The sequence below is a fragment of the Somniosus microcephalus genome, chromosome 8, assembly GCF_052327205.1.
Source record: "Somniosus microcephalus isolate GS21.2 chromosome 8, FLI_Smic_1.0, whole genome shotgun sequence".
NCBI lineage: Eukaryota > Metazoa > Chordata > Chondrichthyes > Squaliformes > Somniosidae > Somniosus > Somniosus microcephalus.
The window spans coordinates 119,551,465-119,574,707 of record NC_140994.1 but is presented as its reverse complement, the minus strand read 5'-3'; the positions used below and the strand labels follow the sequence as shown (position 1 = coordinate 119,574,707).

General features: G+C 49.0%; 1 protein-coding gene across 1 annotated transcript in view; it reads left to right on the top strand.

Annotated features, from left to right (window-relative positions):
- The first annotated feature begins 22,593 nt into the window (after positions 1-22,593).
- Positions 22,594-23,243, top strand: part of lcp2a (lymphocyte cytosolic protein 2a) — a 316,451-nt gene continuing 315,801 nt past the window's right edge. The window contains exon 1 of the mRNA XM_085996162.1: positions 22,594-22,949. Within this exon, the coding sequence (XP_085852288.1) occupies positions 22,872-22,949 (78 nt within the window). The 5' untranslated portion in view covers positions 22,594-22,871. The remainder of the gene's footprint in view (positions 22,950-23,243) is intronic.

The window sequence follows — 23,243 nt, the reverse complement described above, 5'->3', positions numbered from 1 at the left end:
AGGAAGAAAGGCCATTTCTCTAAGGCCTGCAGGAGCGGATCTTCAGAGGCCAGCAGTGCCTCATGCGAACTGTGGGGGCGGCCATCTTCTTTCACGGCAACTGAGGCCAGTATCCCCACACGTGAGTCATGGGGGCGGCCATCTTTGATCAAGGCAACCGACCCCAATAGTACCTCATGTGAGTTATGGGGGCAGCCATCTTCTCCGCCATTTTGTCCTACCTCGTGGGAGACGCCATTTTACCCACCACGCCCGACTGCCACCGGGCCCCCGGACCCGACGACCGCCTCGCCCGCAGACGACAACGACTCGCTTACCTACACGCTAGCCTCCGTCACTCTGGATCAAGCCCGCCCACACCACCTGTCCAAGTCGATGATGGACATCAAAGTAAACGGCCACGCCACGACCTGCCTGTTCGACAGCGGAAGCACGGAGAGCTTCATCCACCCAGACACGGTGAGCCACTACTCCCTCCCTGTCCTGCCAACGCGCAACCGAATCTCGATGGCATCGAGGTCCCACGCCACGGACATTAGCGGCTACTGTGCTGTGACCTTGTCGGTTAAGGGTACAGAGTATAAAAACTTTAAACTCCTCGTCCTCCCCCAGCTCTGCGCTGCCGTCCTACTAGGGCTGGACTTCCAATCCCACCTCCAAAGTGTAACCCTAGCATACGGTGGACCCCTCCCCCCACTCACAGTCGACAACCAGCGAAGGTTAAACCGCCCACCGCGTAACACCTGCAGCCTATCCACCCTCAAGGTGCCGCCACCTTCCCTGTTCGCTAACCTCACCCCCGACTGCAAACCCGTCGCTACCAAGAGCAGGCGGTACAGCGCTGGGGACAGAGCTTTCATTAGCTCTGAAGTGCAGCGTCTCCTGAAGGAGGGCATCATCGAGGGGAGCAACAGCCCCTGGCGTGCCCAGGTCGTGGTCGTTAAGACCGGCGATAAAAATCGCCTGGTCATCGACTACAGCCAGACCATAAACAGATACACCCAGCTGGACGCATACCCCCTTCCCCGCATATCTGACATGGTCAATCAGATTGCACAATACCGCGTATTCTCGACCATCGACCTTAAGTCGGCCTACCACCAACTCCCTATCCACCCCGAGGACCGCCAGTACACCGCCTTCGAGGCGAATGGGCGCCTATACCACTTCCTTAGGGTCCCCTTCGGTGTCACCAACGGGGTCTCGGTCTTCCAAAGGGAGATGGACCGGATGGTTGACCAGAACGGACTGCAGGCCACATTCCCCTACCTAGATAACGTCACCATCTGCGGCCGCGACCGGCAGGACCACGACGTGAATCTGGAGAAATTCCTCCGTACAGCCCAACGGCTGAACCTCACCTACAATAAGGAGAAATGTGTGTTTAACACCTCGCGCCTTGCCATCCTTGGCTGTGTAGTAGAGAACGGACTCATCGGCCCCGACCCCGAAAGAATGCGCCCCCTCATGGAGCTACCCCTCCCCCACTGCCCTAAGGCACTTAAGAGAACCCTGGGGCTCTTCGCCTACTATGCCCAATGGGTGCCCAATTATGCGGACAAAGCCAGACCCCTCATGAAGTCCACATCCTTCCCCCTTACGGAGGAAGCGTGTGCAGCCTTCTCCCTCATTAAGGGAGACATTGCCAAGGCCACTATGCACGCAGTGGATGAGTCCATCCCCTTCCAAGTCGAGAGCGATGCATCCGACTTCGCCCTAGCCGCCACCCTTAACCAGGAGGGGAGACCGGTGGCCTTCTTCTCAAGGACCCTACAGGGCCCTGAGATCCGACACTCGTCGGTCGAGAAGGAGGCCCAGGCGATTGTGGAGGCGGTACGACGCTGGAGGCACTACCTGGCAGGCAAACGATTTACCCTCCTTACCGACCAACGTTCGGTCGCTTTTATGTTTAATAACAAGCTGAGGGGCAAAATCAAGAATGACAAGATCTTGAGGTGGAGAATCGAGCTCTCCACCTACGATTATGATATCTTGTACCGGCCAGGTAAGCTGAACGAACCCCCCGATGCTCTGTCACGAATTACATGCGCCAGCGCGCAAAGTGATAGACTTCAGACCCTCCACAACGACCTCTGCCACCCCGGGGTCACCAGACTTTACCACTTCATTAAGGCCCGCAACCTGCCCTACTCCATCGAGGAGGTCAGGACCATAACCAGGAACTGCCAGACCTGCGCCGAGTGCAAACCGCACTTCTTTAGGCCGGACAGAGCAAGCCTGATCAAGGCCACCCGCCCCTTCGAGCGCCTGAGCATTGTGGTAAACCACGTTCACTATCGTATCACTGTTAGTAGTTAGCACTGTTCACCACTGTTCGTTATAACTGTATCACTGACCACTATTGTATCACGGTACGAGGTCGCCTCTTGCCACACTGCTATACCTGGGATGACCACTGCCGACTCCGCCTTGGCTCCACCCACCAGGCCAGGTATAAAGGTGAGCGACTGGCTGGTATTCCTCCTGCTTGGATCGGATCACCCACGAGAGTGGGCTCTGTTATTTAGTCAATAAAAACCTTTAGTCACCTTCGTAACTCTTCGCCTTTTATTGGAGGAATTGATAGGTATATCAATTTTATTGACTAAATTTAATGATGTCCGACAACGAGTCACAACCGGCGGAGGAGCCACCAGCGCAGCTCCCAGGAGCACAGCCACACCAGCCAGCTTGGCTGCGAGCCCTCAGACCGCCGTACCTGGACCTGAACCCACGAGCAGCAAACTCAGCCGCAGACTTTAAACACTGGCTGGTCTGCTTCGAATCATACCTGAGAGAATCCAGCGTCCCTCAGGCATCCAAACTAAGTGTCCTGCAGGCACAACTGAGCCCGAGAGTATACACTCTCATCGAGGACATGACTACCTACGAGACCGCCATCAACCTGCTGAAACAGAAGTACCGGACCCCGGTAAACTACATGTACGCTAGGCACCTCCTAAGATCACGGCCGCAACAGCCAGGAGAATCAGTAGCCGAATTCTCACAGGCGCTATATGCACTCGCCAGGAACTGTGAGTTTAAATCGGTGTCGGCAGCCGAAAATACTGAAGATAATATCCGCGACGCATTCCTGAAAGGCCTACGGTCCGAGTACTCACGGCAAAGACTGCTGGAAGCTAAAGACCTCAGCATGGAAAAAGCTGAAGCCCTCGCTATCTCCCTGGAAGTGGCCCACCAAGATCAGGAAGCATTCACCAGGTACTGCTCGCGACCCTGGGACTCGGGCCCGACCCCTACCACAGCACCCTTCCCAGCGCCGCCCCCGGGACCTACCTCTGCGTCGGCGTCCCGGACCCGACCGGCCCCGCCACCCCCGGCACCGGCCCCGACATCGGGCATCCGCGATCGGGCCGCCGGCTGTTTTTTTTGTGGCCAGGAGAAGCACCCGAGGTCGCGCTGCCCAGCCAAGAACTCCATATGTAAAACCTGCCTGAAGAAAGGCCACTTCTCCAAGGCCTGCAGGAGCGGATCCTCAGAGGCCAGCAGTGCCGCATGCGAACTATGGGGGCGGCCATCTTCGTTTAGGGCAACTGAGGCCAGCATCCCCACACATGAGTCATGGGGGCGGCCATCTTTGTTTAGGGCAACTGAGGCCAGCATCCCCACACATGAGTCATGGGGGCGGCCATCTTTGATTAAGGCAACCGACCCCAATAGTGCCTCATGGGGCCCTACCTCGTGGGAGACGCCATTTTACTCACCACGCCCGACCGCCTCGCCCGCAGATGACAACAACTCGCTCAGCTACACACTAGCTTCCGTCACCCTGGACCAAGCCCGCCCGCACCATCTGTCCAAGTCAATGATGGACATCAAAGTGAACGGCCACGCCACGACCTGCCTGTTCGACAGCGGAAGCACGGAGAGCTTCATCCACCCAGACACGGTGAGCCACTACTCCCTCTCTGTCCTACCAACGCGCAGCCGAATCTCGATGGCATCGAGGTCCCACGCCACGGACATCAGCGGCTACTGTGTCGTGACCCTGTCGGTTAAGGGCACGGAGTATAAAAACTTTAAACTCCTCGTCCTCCCCCATCTCTGCGCTGCCGTCCTACTAGGGCTGGACTTCCAATCCCACCTCCAAAGCGTAACCCTAGCATACGGTGGACCCCTCCCCCCACTCACAGTCAACAACCAGCAAACGTTAAACCGCCCACCGCGTAACACCTGCAGCCTCTCCACCCTCAAGGTCCCGCCACCCTCTCTGTTTGCTAACCTTACCCCTGACTGCAAACCCGTCGCTACCAAAAGCAGGCGGTATAGCGCCGGGGACAGAGCCTTCATTAGCTCTGAGGTGCGGCGCCTCCTGAAAGAGGGCATTATCGAGGGGAGCAGCAGCCCCTGGCGTGCCCAGGTCGTAGTCGTAAAGACCGGCGATAAAAACCGCCTGGTCATCGACTACAGCCAGACCATAAACAGATATACCCAGCTGGACGCATACCCCCTCCCCCGCATATCTGACATGGTCAATCAGATTGCACAGTATAAAGTATTCTCGACCATCGACCTGAAGTCGGCCTACCACCAACTCCCTATCCACCCTGAGGACCGCCAGTATACCGGCTTCGAGGCGAATGGGCGCCTATACCACTTCCTTAGGGTCCCCTTCGGTGTCACTAATGGGGTCTCGGTCTTCCAAAGGGAGATGGACCAGATGGTTGACCAGAACGAACTGCAGGCTACATTCCCCTACCTAGATAACGTCACTATCTGCGGCCGCGACCGGCAGGAACATGACGCGAATCTGGAGAAATTCCTCCGTACGGCCCAACGGCTGAACCTCACCTACAATAAGGAGAAATGCGTGTTTAACACCACGCGCCTTGCCATCCTCGGCTGCGTAGTGGAGAACGGAATCATCGGCCCCGACCCAGAAAGAATGCGCCCCCTCATGGAGCTACCCCTCCCCCACTGCCCTAAAGCACTTAGGAGAACCCTGGGGCTTTTCGCCTACTATGCCCAATGGGTATCCAATTACGCGGACAAAGCCAGACCCCTCCTGAAAGCCACTTCCTTCCCCCTCACGGAGGAGGCGTGCGCGGCCTTCTCCCTCATTAAGGGAGACATAGCCAAGGCCACGATGCACGCAGTGGACGAGTCCATCCCCTTTCAGGTGGAGAGCGATGCATCCGACTTCGCCTTAGCCGCCACCCTAAACCAGGAGGGGAGGCCAGTGGCCTTCTTCTCAAGGACCCTACAGGGCCCCGAGATCCGACATTCGTCGGTCGAGAAAGAGGCCCAGGCGATCGTGGAGGCAGTACGGCGCTGGAGGCACTACCTGGCAGGCAAACGATTTACCCTCCTCACCGACCAGCGTTCGGTGGCTTTCATGTTTAATAACAAGCTGAAGGGCAAAATCAAGAATGACAAGATTTTGAGATGGAGAATCGAGCTCTCCACCTACGATTATGAGATCTTGTACCGGCCAGGCAAGCTGAACGAATCCCCTGATGCCCTTTCACGAATGACATGCGCCAGCGCGCATATCGATAGGCTTCAGACCCTCCACGACCAGCTCTGCCACCCCGGAGTCACCAGACTCTACCATTTCATTAAGGCCCGCAACCTGACCTACTCCATCGAGGAGGTCAGGACCATGACCAGGAACTGCCAGACCTGTGCGGAGTGCAAACCGCACTTCTATAGGCCGGACCGAGCAAGCCTGATCAAGGCCACCCGCCCCTTCGAGCGCCTGAGCATCGACTTTAAGGGGCCCCTCCCGTCCTCTGACCGTAATGTGTACTTCCTCAACATCGTTGATGAGTACTCCCGTTTCCCCTTTGCCTTCCCCTGCCCCGACATGACCAGTAGCACGGTCATTAAGTGCCTGAATGCCCTCTTCGCCTTGTTCGGGTTCCCGAACTATATACACAGCGACCGGGGCTCCTCCTTCATGAGCGAGGAACTCCGGCAATTCCTCCTAGAGAGAGGTATTGCAGCAAGCAGGACCACCAGCTACAACCCCAGAGGTAACGGTCAGGTGGAAAGAGAGAACGCGACGGTATGGAAGGCCGTCCTCTTAGCCTTAAAGTCTAAGGGCCTCCCAACCTCCCGCTGGCAAGAAGTCCTCCCGACAGCGCTGCACTCCATCCGGTCATTACTTTGCACGGCCACTAACACCACCCCCCATGAACGAATGTTCGTTTTCCCCAGGAAGTCGACTACGGGAACCACTCTACCAACCTGGCTGACCGCCCCGGGGCCGGTCTGGCTGCGGAAACACGTGAGGACCCATAAAACGGACCCCCTGGTCGAGAGGGTGAACCTCCTGCACGCCAACCCCCAGTACGCCTACGTGGCGTACCCAGACGGGCGGGAGGACACTGTCTCCCTACGAGACCTCGCACCCTCAGCCGATCCGGAAACACCGCCACCACCCCCCCCAACCTCAGTCCAGGTAGACGGCATGCCGGAACCCCACGAGCCCTCGCCGACCACGCAAACACCAGCATCAACACCGGATAAGGCACCAGCACCGGATAAGGCAACACCACCGCTGCGGCGATCGGAGAGGCTTACGAAGCCTCCGGACAGACTGACCTACCAGAATTGGTAGTACACTTCACCCCGCCGGACTTAATTCTAAACAAGGGGTGAATGTGGTAAACCACGTTCACTATCGTATCACTGTTAGTAGTTAGCACTGTTCACCACTGTTCGTTATAACTGTATCACTGACCACTATTGTATCACGGTACGAGGTCGCCTCTTGCCACACTGCTATACCTGGGATGACCACTGCCGACTCCGCCTTGGCTCCACCCACCAGGCCAGGTATAAAGGTGAGCGACTGGCTGGTATTCCTCCTGCTTGGATCGGATCACCCACGAGAGTGGGCTCTGTTATTTAGTCAATAAAAACCTTTAGTCACCTTCGTAACTCTTCGCCTTTTATTGGAGGAATTGATAGGTATATCAAGCATCGACTTTAAGGGGCCCCTCCCGTCCTCTGACCGTAATGTGTACTTCCTCAACATTGTTGATGAGTACTCCCGTTTCCCCTTTGCCTTCCCCTGCCCAGACATGACCAGTACCACGGTCATTAAATGCCTGAACGACCTCTTCGCCTTGTTCGGGTTCCCAAACTATATACATAGTGACCGGGGCTCCTCTTTCATGAGCGAGGAACTCCGTCAGTTCCTACTAGCGAGAGGTATTGCAGCAAGTAGGACCACCAGCTACAACCCCCAAGGGAACGGCCAGGTGGAAAGAGAGAACGCGACGGTATGGAAGGCCGTCCTCTTAGCCTTAAAGTCTAAGGGCCTCCCAACCTCCCGCTGGCAGGAAGTCCTCCCGACAGCGCTGCACTCCATCCGGTCACTACTTTGCACTGCCGTTAACGCCAACCCCATGAACGAATGTTTGTTTTCCCCAGGAAGTCGACTACGGGAACCACTCTACCAACCTGGCTGACCTCTCCGGGGCCCGTCTTGCTGCGAAAGCACGTGAGGGCCCATAAAACAGACCCCCTGGTCGAAAGGGTGAACCTCCTGCACGCCAACCCCCAGTACGCCTACGTGGCTTACCCAGACGGGCGGGAGGACACTGTCTCCTTACGAGACCTCGCACCCTCGGGCACTCCGGAGACACCACCTTTACCCCCCCCACCACCCCCCCAATTCCAGCCCAGGTAGACGGCATGCCGGAACCCCACGAGCCTTCGCCGACCACGCAAACACCAGCACTAACACCGGATAATGCAGCACCGCCGCTGCGACGATCGGAGAGGCTTACGAGGCCTCCGGACAGACTGACATACCAGAACTGGTAGTACACTTCACCCCGCCGGACTCAAATCTAAACAAGGGGTGAATGTGGTAAACCACTTTTATCGTTACACTATAGTTATCACTGTTGTATTGTTATCACCGTTATCACTGTTGTATCACGATACGAGGTCGCCTCTTGTCGCGCTGTTATACCTGGGCTGACCACCTCCGACTCCACCCATGGCTCCACCTACCTGCCCAGGTATAAAGGTAGTCGACTGGCTGGTATTCCTCCTTGTTGGACTCGATCACCCACGAGGGTGGGCTCTGTTATTTAGTCAATAAAAACCTTTAGTTACGTTCCTAACTCGTCGCTTTTTATTGGACGAATTGATAGGTATATCAGTGTCGTCTGCAAATTTGGAGATATTACATCCAATTCCCTCGTCCAGATCATTAATATATATTGTGAACAGCTGGGGTCCTAGGACCGATCCTTGCGGTACCCCACTAGTCACTGCCTGCCACTCGGAAAAAGACCCGTTTATTCCAACTCTTTGCTTTCTGTCCACCAACCAGTTCTCTATCCAAGTCAATACCTTGCCCCCAATCCCATGTGCCTTAATTTTGCACGCTAATCTCTTATGCAGGACCTTATCGAAAGCCTTCTGAAAGTCCAAATACACCACATCCACTGGTTCTCCCTTATCTATTTTACCAGTTACATCCTCAAAAAATTCCAGTAGATTAGTCAAGCATGATTTACCTTTTGTAAATCCATGTTGACTTTGTCTGATCCTGTCACTGCTTTCCAAGTGCTCTGCTATTACATCTTTTATAATGGACTCTAGCATTTTCCCCACTATCGGTGTCAGGCTTACCGGTCTATAATTCCCTGCTTTTTCTCTGCCACCTTTTTTGAATAGTGGGGTAACATTAGCTACCCTCCAATCCATGGGTACTGTTCCAGAGTCTATCGAGTTCTGGAAGATGACCAGCAATGCATCTACTATTTCTAGGGCCACTTCCTTAAGTACCCTGGGATGTACATTATCAGGCCCTGGGGATTTATCGGCCTTCAGTCCCATCAATTTTCCTAACACCATTTCCCTACAAATACTGATTTCTTTCAGTTCCACCGTTTCATCAGACCCTATGTTCCCCGGTATTTCTGGGAGGTTATTTGTGTCCTCCTTTGTGAAGACAGAACCAAAATATATATTTAGTTGGTCTGCCATTTCTTTGTTCCCCATTATAAATTTCCCCGATTCTGACTGCAAGGGACCTACGCTTGACTTCACCAATCTTTTTCTCTTCACATATCTATAAAAGCTTTTACAGTCAGTTTTTATGTTCCCTGAAAGCTTACTCTCATATTCTATTTTCCCTTTCTTAATTAATCCCTTTGTCCTCCTTTGTTGAATCCTGAACTGCTCCCAATCCTCAGGATTATTGCTTTTTCTGGCCAATTTGTATGTCCTCTCCTTGGATCTTATGCTATCCCTAATTTCCCTTGTTACCCACGGTTGAGTCACCTTTTTTGTTTTATTTTTGTGCCAAACTGGGATGAACAACTTCTGTAGTTCATCCATTCGGCCTTTGAATGTTTGCCATTGCCTATCCACCGTCACCCCTTTGAGTGCCATTCCCCAATCAATCCTACCCAACTCGCTCCTCAGACCATCGTAGTTTCCTTTATTTAAATTGAGGACCCTTGTTTCTGAGTCAACTACTTCATTCTCCGTCTTAATGAAGAATTCAATCATATTATGATCGCTCCGACCCAAGGGGCCTCATACAACAAGATTGCTAATTAATCCTTTCTCGTTACATAATACCCAGTCTAAGATGGCCTGATCTTTGGTTGGTTCCTCGACATATTGATCCAGGAAACCATCCCTTAAACACTCCAGGAATTCCTCCTCCACAGTATTGTTACTAATTTGGTTGGCCCAATCTATATGTAGATTAAAGTCACCCATGATGACTGCTGTGCCCTTTTTGCACGCTTCTTTAATTTCCCTTTTAATGCCATCCCCAACCTCCGCCTTACTGTTTGGAGGTCTATATACCACTCCCACTAATGTTTTCTTCCCCTTAGTATTTCTCAATTCTACCCATACAGATTCCACATCATCAGAGCTAATATCCTTCATTACAATTGTGTTAATCCCTTCTTTAACCAGTAATGCTACCCCACCTCCCTTTCCTTTTTGCCTATCTTTCCTGAATATCGAATACCCCTGGATGTTGAGTTTCCAGTCTTGGCCATCCTTGAGCCACGTTTCCGTAATCCCAACCAAATCATATTCGTTTACTTCCCTATCGCCGACCTTCAGCCGAGGAGGGTGTGCAGCTGCTTTCAGTAGCATTGTGCATTCAAAGAACACTCACATGTTTTCTGTCATGGGTACCTTGCATGATTATTAACATATTAATAACTATCTATTATTAAATGGTCTACATGTGGTGTGCTCTCCTTGTCCAGAATAATATTTCCTGTAATGTTTCTCCTGTTAACATTTGTAATGGACACTGCCTACGTAAACATTTACAATACAAATCCATATCTAAACATTTATGACGGGAATCCTACATCTAAATAGCTGCCTGTCCTAATGTAGTTTGTAGGCTCTGGCCACTAGCTGATCCAATGGTGAGACTCACAATTGCGTTTCCCAACTCTGTCAACCATTTTGCTATTTCCTCAATTTTTGGATTTTTGTCAGGCATTTAAAACGTCAATTTTATCTTTTACCCAATAAATGGGGCATCTGGGACTGGATCCGTCCATGTCTCAGCCAGCCTGTTTGTTTCCCCTGTGGCAGGCTGACCAATTTTGATGGTAGGTATTATGTCCGTGTATAATTGAGACACGGACTGCAGGAGTTGGTTATAACAGGTCTTTACTGAATGGAGGCAACCTGGAACTAACTATGCAAATGTTACTACACAGGCTTATATACAGGGGTGGTCACTACTGGTACTGCAGTATACAGGGGCTGCAGAATATAGTTCCTTCTGCAAAGTACATGCACTACAATTCCTCCCCTTTTAGCTAAACAGTACATAACATTCAATTAACAATGAAATAACATATTTACAATTACAGTTGCTAGATACATTAGTTGAAGTTAAGCAATTATAAGTTCAGTCTTTGAGGAGGCTTCCTGATTCTGTCTGGATAATGCCTCTTTGGGGTATCAGGTTCTTCTGGCAACGTTGAGTCGGGATCAATGTCGTTGTTTGGTTCGTCTGCTTCAAATATCACCGATTCTGTGGTAGATGCAATTGGTACTTTGGTTTCATTGCCAGGTGTATCAGATCGTGGTGTGGAGTTGATGTTTCCCAGTGACTCTAGAATCTGGTCAGCATGGCGTCTTACAATGCTCTCTCCAACGTCCACGGTATACATTAGAGGTCCTTGCCGTGTACAGATCGTTCCTGGCTGCCATTTCTCTGTGCGGTAGTCCCGGGCCAAAACTGGTTGACCTATCTTAAAACTCCTGGTCGGCCTTTCATTCATATTCTGAAACTGCCTGTTCTCCACATCTCTTCTGATGTTTGGCTTAACCAAATCCAAGCGGCATCATAGTCTTCGATTGAAGAACATCATGGCTGGAGTTTGGTTGGTAACCGCATGTGTCCACCTTGTGCTGTAGGGGTATATCTTCATTACACATTGCCTTGATAGCCTTCTTGAATGTTTGAATGAACCTCTCGGCCAATCCATTAGTGGCCGGATGATATGCGGCGGATGTGTAATGCTTAACACCATTGTTCTTTAAGAACCTCCGGAACTCTTCAGACACAAACTGTGGTCCATTGTCGGAGCAAATCTGTTCAGGCAGCCCATTCCTGGCGAATATGGTTCGTAAGACTGTGATAGTTTTTTCTGTGGTGGTTGAGGACATTTTTATTACCTCTGGCCACTTTGAATGTGCATCCACCGCAATTAAAAACATCGAGTCCATAAATGGACCAGCAAAATCAATGTGCACCCTTTGCCATGGAGATGAGGGCCACTCCCATGGCTGTAGAGGGGCTTGTGGTGGGGCGTTTTGGACCTTCTGGCATCCTGTACAGCTCTTGGTCATCTCTTCGATTTCTCTATCGGTTCCCGGCCACCACACAAACGCTCTGGCTAAGTTCTTCATTTTTACCCCACCCAGATGACCCTCATGAAGCTCATTGAGCACTCTATCCTTCAATTTGTGTGGAATTACTACTCTGGATCCACACATCAAGGTTCCTCTGCACACTGACAGCTGTTCTCTTCTCGGCGAGAATGCTGGCAGCAATGGTTCGGCATGTGCTGGCCATCCCTTCACCATTAAATCATAGACCCAGGAGAGTGTCGGGTCATTTCGTGTTTCCTTTTCTATGTTTGCATTCGTCACAGGGAGACATTTGACTATGGTCGAGTGGAATATCTCCACTGGATCCACTGCAAGTTCTTCTTCCACCGTCGGCAACGGTAGGCGCGACAATCCCTCAGCATTCCCATGCTGTTTAGTTCCTTTGTACTCGATGTCATATTGGTGTGCCCCTAGGAAAAGGGACCGCCTCTGTAGCCGTTGTGCTGTCATTATCGGTACGCCCTTCTGAGGGTTGAAAATGGAGACAAGAGGTTGATGATCAGTAAGTAAAGTAAATTTCTGACCGTGCAGGTAGTGATTGAACTTCTTCACCCCCCACACCAGGCTGAGGGCCTCTCTGTCAATCTGGGCGTAGTTACGCTCGGCTGAAGTTAACGAGCGTGACGCAAAAGCTATCGGCCTCTCTGAACCATCAAGGAATTTACGTGACAGTACCGCCCCAATGCCGTAGGGAGACGCATCACACGCCAGTCTTATCGGTAGTGATGGGTTGTAGTGAGCCAATACTTCTCTTGAAGTGATTAGGTCCTTACTCTTCTGAAAGGCCCGCTTACATTCATCGCTCCATTTCCATGCTACTCCCCTTTGTAGTAGGGCGTTCAGTGGGTGCAGAATTGTGGACAAATTCGGTAAAAACTTATGGTAGTAATTCACCAATCCGAGGTATGACGTCAGTTGCGACACATTTTCAGGCGCTGGAGCCTTAACTACCACTTCAATTTTGTCAGGGGACTTATGTAACCCCTCTTCATCAATCACGTGGCCACAATACGATATCTGTTTCTTAAAACACTCGCACTTGGGGCGATTGGCCCGCAGCCCATGTTCACGTAGTCTAGTGAGCACCTGCTCTAGGTTGGCAAGGTGTTCACTGTCATCTTCACCTGTCACTAGGATGTCGTCCAAGTAACACTGAGTCCCCGGAATTCCTTGCAGGACTTCTTCCATCGCTCTTTGCCATATCGCCGGAGCTGATGCTACTCCAAATACCAGTCGATTATACTGGTAAAGACCTTTGTGAGTGTTTATCGTGAGATACTTCCTAGAGGATTCTTCAACCTCCATCTGCAAATATGCTTGTGCTAGGTCAATTTTTGTAAAATGCTTCCCTCCAGATAGTGAGGCGAATATATCTTCTATCCTTGGAAGAGGATATTGTACTGTGTGAAGGACTGGGTTCACCGTCACCTTGAAGTCCCCCACAGATGCGAACCTTCCTTGGCTCCTCAGACTTATTTTTTAACGTTTTCTTCGTGACAGGAATGATGGGTGTCGCCCACTCGCTCCAGTCTACCTTAGATAACACGCCTGCATTCTCCAGATTCTCCAGCTCTGCCTTGACGGCTGGGCGAATTGCATATGATACCGGTCTTGCTTTGAAAAACTTGGGAATTGCATTCTCTTCTATTTTTATCGAGGCGGTTACGCCTTTAAGAGTTCCCGGTTCTTGTTGAAATACTTCTTTGGTGTTAGCTAAGATTGTTGACAATCGTCCAGGAGTGACGTCGTCATCCTTTTTACCAGCCACCGTCAGTGCCTGAATGGAGTGCCAGTCTAAACTTATCTTTCTGAGCCATTCACGTCCCAATAACGGTGGTCCACCATCTTGCAGTATGTACAGATACAATTTCTGTCTTTCCTTGCCGTTGTATTCGACAGGCACCCTTATTTTTCCTCTGGGGTATACTTTTTGCCCCGTATATGTCTTCAAGACAATGGATGTCTCTTTCAAGGGTAGGTGTGAGAATAGCCACTCGTAGTCTCGTCGATTCATGACGGTTAGTGCTGGTCCTGTATCCAATTCCATTTTGACTTGGGACCCTGCTATCGTGAGGGTGACCCAAATGGTTCGGTGATCCTCTTTTGCGATTACGTTGTGAAGTTTGAGACAGCTTAGTCTCTTGTTCCCGGATTCACTATCGCTCATCTGGTCTTCGGAACTACTGTCCGTCATCTTTTGTACTTTCCTGTACGGTTCCTTAGTAGCCTTTTTGTTGTCGTTGGTCTTCTTCCCAGACCTGCAAACTCGTGCAATGTGTCCCATCTTTCCGCATTGCCTGCATATTTTGTCCTTGGACCAGCAGTCCTTCTGGTCATGGTTTGTTCTGCTGCAGCGATAACATTTTGCAAATTCCCATGTCATTTCGTGGGTGCCGTATTCCTGTGGCTTTTGCTGTATTTCCGCAGCTCCCCTTGCTGCTGCTTCATACGATACTGCCACGCTGAAAGCCTTATCTAGCGTCAGCTCTTTCTCTGAGAGTAACCTCTTCTGGGTTCCTTCACTCAGGAGTCCACAGACAAATTTGTCCTGTAGGGTATCTGCCAGTCCTGCTCCGAACTGGCAGTGCTTTGATAGCTTACGAAGTTCCATAAGGTAATCAGCATTGCTCTCATCTTTATGCTGATTTCTCCTGTGGAATTTAAATCTTTCTGCTATCAGCAGCGGTGTAGGATTTAGGTGTTCCTGTAGGATAGCAACAATTTCGTTAAAACTCTTCGCCTTCAGTTTGGCTGGAGTAATCAGGTCCCGCAATAGGCTGTACGTTCTTGCGCCCATTAAGTTTAGCAGTACCGATGCCTTTTTCTCATCGGCTACTTCGTTTGCCTCGCAATATACCTCGACTCTTTCCACATACGTGGTCCAGTCTTCTATTGCATTATCGAAGGCAGTGATATTGCCAGTCTTCGGCATCTTGGAAATCTAAGATGGCGCCTCCTGCGCTTTGCCTTCTTCCCCGATTTAACAAAATGGCCCCTCCCGCGCTTTGCCTTCTTCCCCGCTGGATTAAGTTGGCGCCTCCAACGCGTTCTGTCTTCTCCGCTGTTGCTAGCGCTGTTGCTGGCGTTTTATGCCTTGATGGCGACACCCTATGCTCTTCGCGCACTTCCCCCCGCGCTGCTGCTAATGCCGCTCTCCGTGGTTCCTGTGGCAAGCTGCAGCTCCTCGCGGCTTTCTGCGCGTTTAATTTTTATTATTTCCCCGTCGTCGGAACAACCCTGCGGACTCTTGCCTCCCTCTTCTCGGGTCTGTGTGCTGCCCGGCTTCATAGCACCAGCCGCGCCCTGTGTGCTCCACCCTCTCTCTCTCTCTCCTCTTCCCGACAACGCTGCTCGGCCCCGTTGCAAAGCCACCCGCTCGAGCTCTAGACCGCCGCAGCCCAGGAAGGATCAGTGTACTACCTGCCACCAGCCCGATTAGCTGAAGCACCATCGACAGGATAACCAAGCCCCGCTCTCGACAGCCTCTCCTGCAATTCTTCAACTCCGCTGACTCAGAGGCGGATGCCCACGATCGACGCCCGTTTCTTCTGTTTCTTTCTTCCTTCTGGCCTCGACCTCTGATAACTTCGTTTCAGGGATGGATCCCCATGAGGTGGTGCAGACTGTAGGTAAGTTCGTATCTGCTCGTCGCCAGTATTATGTCCGTGTATAATTGAGACACGGACTGCAGGAGTTGGTTATACCAGGTCTTTACTGAATGGAGGCAACCTGGAACTAACTATGCAAATATTACTACACAGGCTTATATACAGGGGTGGTCACTACTGGTACTGCAGTATACAGGGGCTGCAGAATATAGTTCCTTCTGCAAAGTACATACACTACAGTAGGCCTTCCTACCTGTTTCCTTTCAATTCAATTCAATTCAATTCAATTCAAATCGCTTTATTGGCATGACAAGGTACATCTTATGTTGCCAAAGCATCGAAAAACATTCATGGTTGTACACAAAAATACAGATCTATCCATACAGTGTATAAACAGATATATCCCTGAGTGTATAAATATACATTCATATAATTTGTATATACTCTTTTCTTATATTTAGTGGTTGTCCCTCTGTTTATGGCAAGCTGTAACATAACATAACCTAGTAGTGCAGTAGCTGGTCTCAAGACTGACACCTCCGATCTTGCATCTCACCCACATCGCAACCTGTGACTTCTAACCTCACCCCAACCTGCCAAGTGATCTCTGACCTCACTGCAACCCACCATTTTCCCTCTCCCCCTGCCACCCCCCACCCCCACATAATGCCACATACATGTACCCCATCTTTTCTCTGGGGGCTAAGCCACAAAAAAGCTCCACCAGTGCAGCACACCCTCAGTACTGTACTGAAGTGTCAGCCTGGATTTTGTACTCAAGTCTCCGGAGTGGGACAAACTTTTGGACTCAGAGGTGAGATGCTATCACTGAGCCATGGTTAACATCTATATAGATATATCAACTTGCTGGTTTACTTAGCTGTACTACAGTGTTTATCAGTTTCCTTTAGTTGTTTCATCAGTGCAGTGTGTCACACGTGATTCGTGCTGATTGCTGTGGGCTCAGTTTTCCTGTTGCGATTCTGTGATGTCAAAAGATACCAATAACACATTTTGTTTTAGGTTTCGTTCTGCAGTATATTCTGCTATTGTTCATGCTCCTTGATATTGTAGCAGCAGCTTCTCTTGTCCATTGTTTTAGGATGTATTGTCATCGATTTTCTTTTTCTTAGAACACTGAGACTAAACCTCTTCAAACTATATAAGTCTTGATTCCCTGGAGGTGACTTTTATCTCGAGCGTACCAGAGTGAGGGCAGCTCAATCAATTTTGGTGACCGGGCCTTATTTTAAAAAAATTGGCGAGATTGCCAGCGCTAAAGGCGGTGGGGGGTGGCAGGGGTGGGTAATCTGGTGGCTCCTTCGCGGAGCCAGTCAGCTGCGAGATCTTAATGGGGGGGCCGGGGGTGTGCAGGCGATAGCAGTGGGAGGGGCCACAGAGGGACCAATAGCAGGTGGGACACCTTTTGTGCTCCACAAATGGTTAAAAAAATCTTAGTGTCATGTGTTCTGTGGTCCCTTTAAGGATCACGGATTTGGCTGCTCTACATTCAGTCCCACGGGGGGAGGGGGGCTTGCACAATGGAAGATAAAAGTTGCACTGACGTCCTAAGTGCGTCTTGGGACCTTGATTTCGATATATGCATGAGATCTCCAGCCCGTTTCCAGCTGGAGCGTTGGCCATCTAAATTGGGAAAATCGCAGCGACCAGAAGCGCAACAGTAACTTCTTTCTTAACCGAATTTGCATCCCTATTCACACTGAAAAATGGGCAGGTTTGAGATGAAATAGAATCAAACAACTGTTATAAGAACATAAGAACATAAGAAATAGGAGCAGGAGTAGGCCATTCAGCCCTTCGAGCCTGCTCCACCGTTCAATGCGATCATTGCTGATCTTCTACCTCAACTCTATTCACCGGCCCTATCGCCATATCCCTTGATGCCCTTACTAGTCAGAAATCTATTGACTTCTGTTTTGAATATACCCAATGACTGAGCCTCCACAGCCCTCTGGGGTAGAGAATCCCAAAGATTCACCAACCTCTGTTTGAAGAAATTTCTTCTCATCTCAGTCCTGAATGGCCTACCCTTTATCCTGAGGCTGTGGCCCCTGGTTCTTGACTCCCCAACCAAGGGAAACATTCTTCCAGCATCCACCCTATCAAGCCCTGTAATAATTTTGTATGCTTCAATGAGATCCCCTCTCATTCTTCTGAATTCAAGAGAATTCAATATACTTCCCGTCTGATATAGAAACATAGAAAAATAGGAGCAGGAGTAGGCCATTCGGCCCTTCGAGTCTGCTCCGCCATCCAATATGATCATGGCTGATCCTCTATCTCAACACCATATTCCCATTCTCTCCCCATACCCCTTGACGCCTTTTGTGTCTAGAAATCTAGCTATCTCCTTCTTTAATATATTCAGTTACTTGGCCGCCACAGCCTTCTGTGGTAGAGAATTCCACAGGTTCACCACCCTCTGAGTGAAGAAGTTTCTCCTCATCTCAGTCCTAAATGTCCTAGCCCGTATCCTGAGACTGCGACCACTCGTTCTAGACCCTCCAGCCAGGGGAAACATCCACCCTGCATCCAGTCTGTCTAGCCCTGTCAGCATTTTATAAATTTCAATGAGATCCCCTCTCATTCTTCTAAACTCTAGTGAATACAGGCCTAGTCGACCCAATCTCTCCTCATACGACAGTCCTGCCATCCCAGGAATCAGTCTGGTGAACCTTTGCTGCACTCCCTCTATGGCAAGTATATCCTTTCTTAGGTAAGGAGACCAAAACTGCACACAATACTCCAGGTGTGGTCTCCCTGTATAACTGTAGTAAGACATCAATTCCTTTCACTGCATTGGAACTGAGTATTGGGCGGGTCATCTAACACGTGGATAAATGCGATACTGCCTTTTCTCCAGAACTGCCCAAGAAGCATTTCTACCCCTTAGAGTTGGCACAGTTGGTGGAACACATTACGTTTCAAGTCAAACTACCATGCAATCAGCTCCCCTCCATTCCGCAGCTCTGGGAGGCTGCCACTTTGAGCTGCCTCAAGTGCACTGAACGTCTTTACTGTGGGGTTAAGGGGACAGTATCTGGTTCATTGGAGATTGCGATTGCCTCCTATTCGGTACGCCGTGGCAGATCCTTCGAGCGGCACATCCCTCCGCTGCCGGGCGGACGGTACCCTGTACACGTGTGAATAAAATAAGTTACATATTCTCCAAACACGGATTATCTTCAAAGTGTGCAGGTTTTCAATGACCTTTTCACTGCTACATATATTGTTCCGGTTCTGAACTGAACTAATGAGGTGCCGCAGATACTGCAGAGAAAAAACAATTTTTCTAACCATTTCCTCTTCATTTGCAAAGTACCTAATTTTGCAGTAAAGGTAATTCACACTGATATGTGTATTTGCTTTATACTATCAGTCGATTGGATACAGTATTTCCGCCTCCTCCCCACCACCCATTTCTAAAGGCCAGCTAGTTCCAACTTTGGAGATTTTTTTTCGTCACAATTGCAGTTTTGGATTCGGTCTATTTTGACAGAAATTTGCTTAACCAATGTCTTTTCAAATCATATGTTTTTTCCGAAATGAAATACCAATAGGGGTGGGGAGGCTTCTTCTACTGTCTGAGTAATGCTGGGCTAGAACTTCCTGGCCTCTGATGAAGTAAAGTTGCACTTATCTGGGCGGGAGGGGGAGGAATCTGGGGCAGGATCCAGTGGGTGCTCTTGTGTCCCCCTCCCCCTGAGGAAACGGGACTCGCACGATGATCTCACCCATTGGAAATCCCACCAGTTGTACCTCCTTCTTACCTTGTCTGGCTCCCCCTCCCCTATTGAGTGGTCAGGTCAGGTGTCCAAAAACATCTGAACATTGGAAACATTCAATTATATTCTAGTCTGTAACTCTGTTGCATGTCGGTTATTTTATATATAATTAGATTTCAGCCTCACTCCCAGGCATCTGTTTCTCTGTACTTAAACCATCTGAACCCCTTAACTAGATTATTACCTGTAGTTTCTATAAACCACCTCAACATCTGGATTAGATTCTAGTCTGTAACACACTCCTGGGTACCTAATCTATAAAATATTAAAAATCTTATGTCTACATGCAACAACAACAACAATTTTTATTTATATAGCGTCTTTAATATAATAAAATGTCCCAAGGCGCTTCACAGGAGAGTTATAAGACAAAAAATTGACACCGAGCCACATAAGAAATTAGGGCAGATGACCAAAAGCTTGGTCAAAGAGGTAGGCTTTAAGGAGCGTCAAAGGAGAAAAGAGAAGTAGAGAGGCGGAGGGTGTTCCAGAGCTTAGGGCCTCAGCAACAGAAGGCACGGCCACCAATGGTGGAGCGATTATAATCAGGGATGCTCAAGAGGGCAGAATTTAAGGAGCGCAGATATCATTTACTGTCATCTTTTTCATTATAAAGCCCTAAGTCCACATTTATAATAGAAGACACCTATATAAACTTGCAACACTGTAATTATACCTTCCTGCCAGCGGAGATGCTGAAGTGCCACCACTGGTGGGAGAGTGTAATTACAACGACACAAGCTTACATAGGCACTTTCCACTATAAATGTGGACATAGGAATTTATAATGGAAAATTCAACAGGAAATGCATGTAGACACAAGTTTTAAAAAATATTATAAGGGCAGAATGTATGACTTTAAAATGGGAACTGAATTATGTTTGCGTGCCCGTGTTAAATTATCTCATGCCCTCTAATCCTGCTTCACCTGAAAGCTACTTGACTCCCCATGTGCAAAGCCAATAAACAATGATTAGTATATTCTATATAGAAATCAACGGAATCCCTCAAATAGAGTCCAATCTATAACTCATTCTTGTTATAAATCTATCAAGCCCCTTGATTAAAAAAAAACATTCTTGGGATGTGGGGTTGTTGTAATGAGGAGATTCACGTTGTCTCTTTACTTGAGTAGTAACAAAAATAGTCATTGCTTCAGGTTCAATACCTTTATTTCTTCAGTCAATATGCAAAGCACCTTACAAGCAGAGTAAACAGATATGAGTACAGGTGTGTAAAAATGCACTTCAATATTCCCTCGCTGCACTAACTTTTCTAAACACAAAATGTCTGTTTTTATATTATCCTTGTCCCCTTACTAAACTTTTTTTTTTCAATTTTATTTGTCACATAACCAAATACAACAAGTGAAATCCAGTCAGTGAAATGCTTTTTTCTTAACGAGCCGAGCGCACCAAGCAGCAAAGGACACTTAGCTGCCTGGTACGCATGGAGCCCGCAAGGACGGCAGCCATCTTCATCGGCGCCATCACAATAGGGTCCGCTCTCGCCTCGCTCCGCCTTTCCTGCACTCCTGCCCGACAATCTTCAGCCGCCGTGGTACCGACATCCTGGGGCCTGCTTCTCCCTGGCTCTCCTTCCACCCGGTCTGACCTCCGAGCCTCCCGCGGTGTCCGACCTTCCAGGGCCTGCTTTTCCCCCCCCGGTCCGCTGGCCGCCTCCCCTCCTACCGGTTCGACCTCCGAGCCTCCCGCCGAGGAGCTGCCGGCCGCTGTGCTACAGCGGGTCGTCGTGGCCTCCATTGCTGCTTCTGCTGCCTCCCCGCCGACTCGCCGAACTCATCAGCGCCGATGCACAGCGTCTGTAGCAGGAGTGGGCCGACTGACTCAGGGAGAGCGCTTACCCTGCGACTGCCACGGACGCCACCTTGATCCTCTCTGAATCCAACTTGAATCTGCCTCTTCTCCCTTGATTGGATTCCTCCTGTCACCTGACGTAACATGACACCCCCCTTTAGTAACCTTACCATCATGTCCATTTTGAATCAAAGCTCATGCTCCATGCCACGTGGCTTCTTTATCCCGCCTGTCCTCAGAACGTTAACTGTCTGCTTTTCTGTGTGAAAAGCAGCTGCATTTAATAACTCCTTTGCCTTGTAAACTTTTACAGCCAAAAAGCCTTCATCTGGCAGGTGTTCAGGGTCCAGGACAAGGCTTTATTCAATTAATGAGGCACACACACACTATCCTGCAATGATGTTACCTATTCACTATGGTAAACTAGCTGTTAGTTTTCTCACCATCTTTCTACCAAGTTAATACCTTAACGTCTGTTGTCTGATTTTATTTTGTATGCTAAGCTAACTTCTAATTTCCCAGCAAGCTCTCTGCTAAGTTCGTTCATTTAGCTCACAAGTTTATTGCAATTACCTATGTGAATATATAAAGAAATATTTGTTAATAACACGATCTTGTAGTGTTTGCTCCCTATACTATATGCTAAGCTAACCTTAATAGCCCATCAAGCTCCCTGCCTATTCCTTCTCCATGTTTCAACACGTCCCATGTTCCAACAGGCAAGGTCAGCATTTATTGACCATTCCTAGTTGCCCTGAGAAGCTGGTGGTGGGCCTTCTTCTTGAACCTGAGCAGTTTGATACAACTGCGTGGCTTGGTAGAGTTGTATGTGGGACTGGAGTCACATATAGGCCAAACTGGGTAAGCACACTCACTTCCCTTCCCGAAAGGACATTAGTGAATCAGTTGGGTTTTTATGACATTCCAACAGCTTCACGGTCACTTTCACTGATACCAGCTTTCACTGATACCAGCTTTTTATTTACAAATTTTTAAAAGTGAATTCAAATGATGTGATTTGACCTCTCGTTCTCTGGATTACTGTTCCAGGCCTGTGGATGACTAGTTCGGCAACATAATCACTACACTACTGTACCTGACATTAAACTCCAGGTTGAAATTAACTCCTAACCATCCATTATCCTTTACAGTGTGTGGTGGCACGAGATTCAATCAAGATCATATATTTTTTTAAAAAACAAACTTTGACTAGGATTTGATCTCAGTAGAGTTGATCTTTTTTGTGTTCTGCTCTACTGGGCAGAATATACACTTACCACATGTAGTTTAGCTAAGTTTCTTGGGCTCAGAACTTCAAATAACAGAGCTGGATTATTCAGCTTATTTAAGCGAGGGCCTTGTTTGTACTGTATTTTGATATTATAATGGAAGAAGGGTGGGTTTCTGCTAAACTTCCTCATGATTTCTGTAGAATAAGGAGAGGAAGTAACAAAGGAAATTAGTCGAGTGCAGATTTTCTCAAAATAACATACAGAAGGAGGTTAGAGTACAGTTTCACAGCAAGATTCACAGTTAGCACTCACTTTCCAGCCTACATTTCATTACTTTAAAGAGCAAACCCACCATTTACCGTATAAAAGTACCTTATTTGTTTTATTCATCGATCAGCGTCCTACGCACTTCCTCTCTAGATACTGTGGAGGTTGTGGTGTGCGACAGGAAGAGAAAAGACCCGTTATTCTTTTCAGCTGTACGTTACAATATGAAATCAAGTGAAAAATAAACGCAGACTTGGTAACGAAGAAATGGCTTTCAGAAACCTTCCCAATCGCAACGATGTGCTTCAGTGGCCCCCGAATCATTTGGCCGACTACTTCAGAATGGTAAATAAGTCTTTTCCTTCTCTTTTTCTTGCTCCACCAATCTCCATGTAACAATGTGCTTTCGGTTATACAGGCTGATTAGCTGACTGGCAAGTAAAGGAAAAATAAAAGCATGCTCAATGAGCTGGCAACGATTGTTTCAAAATCCAGTTTTAAAACGTTGCCCCGTTTTTATAATGCGATAACATGAGCTTTTCTCCACCTTTTATGTACAGCGTCATGAAAAATAACAAATGAAGCTGTACATTCCTTAAAATCTGCAAGATTGTTTGTTTAACACTTTTACATATCAAT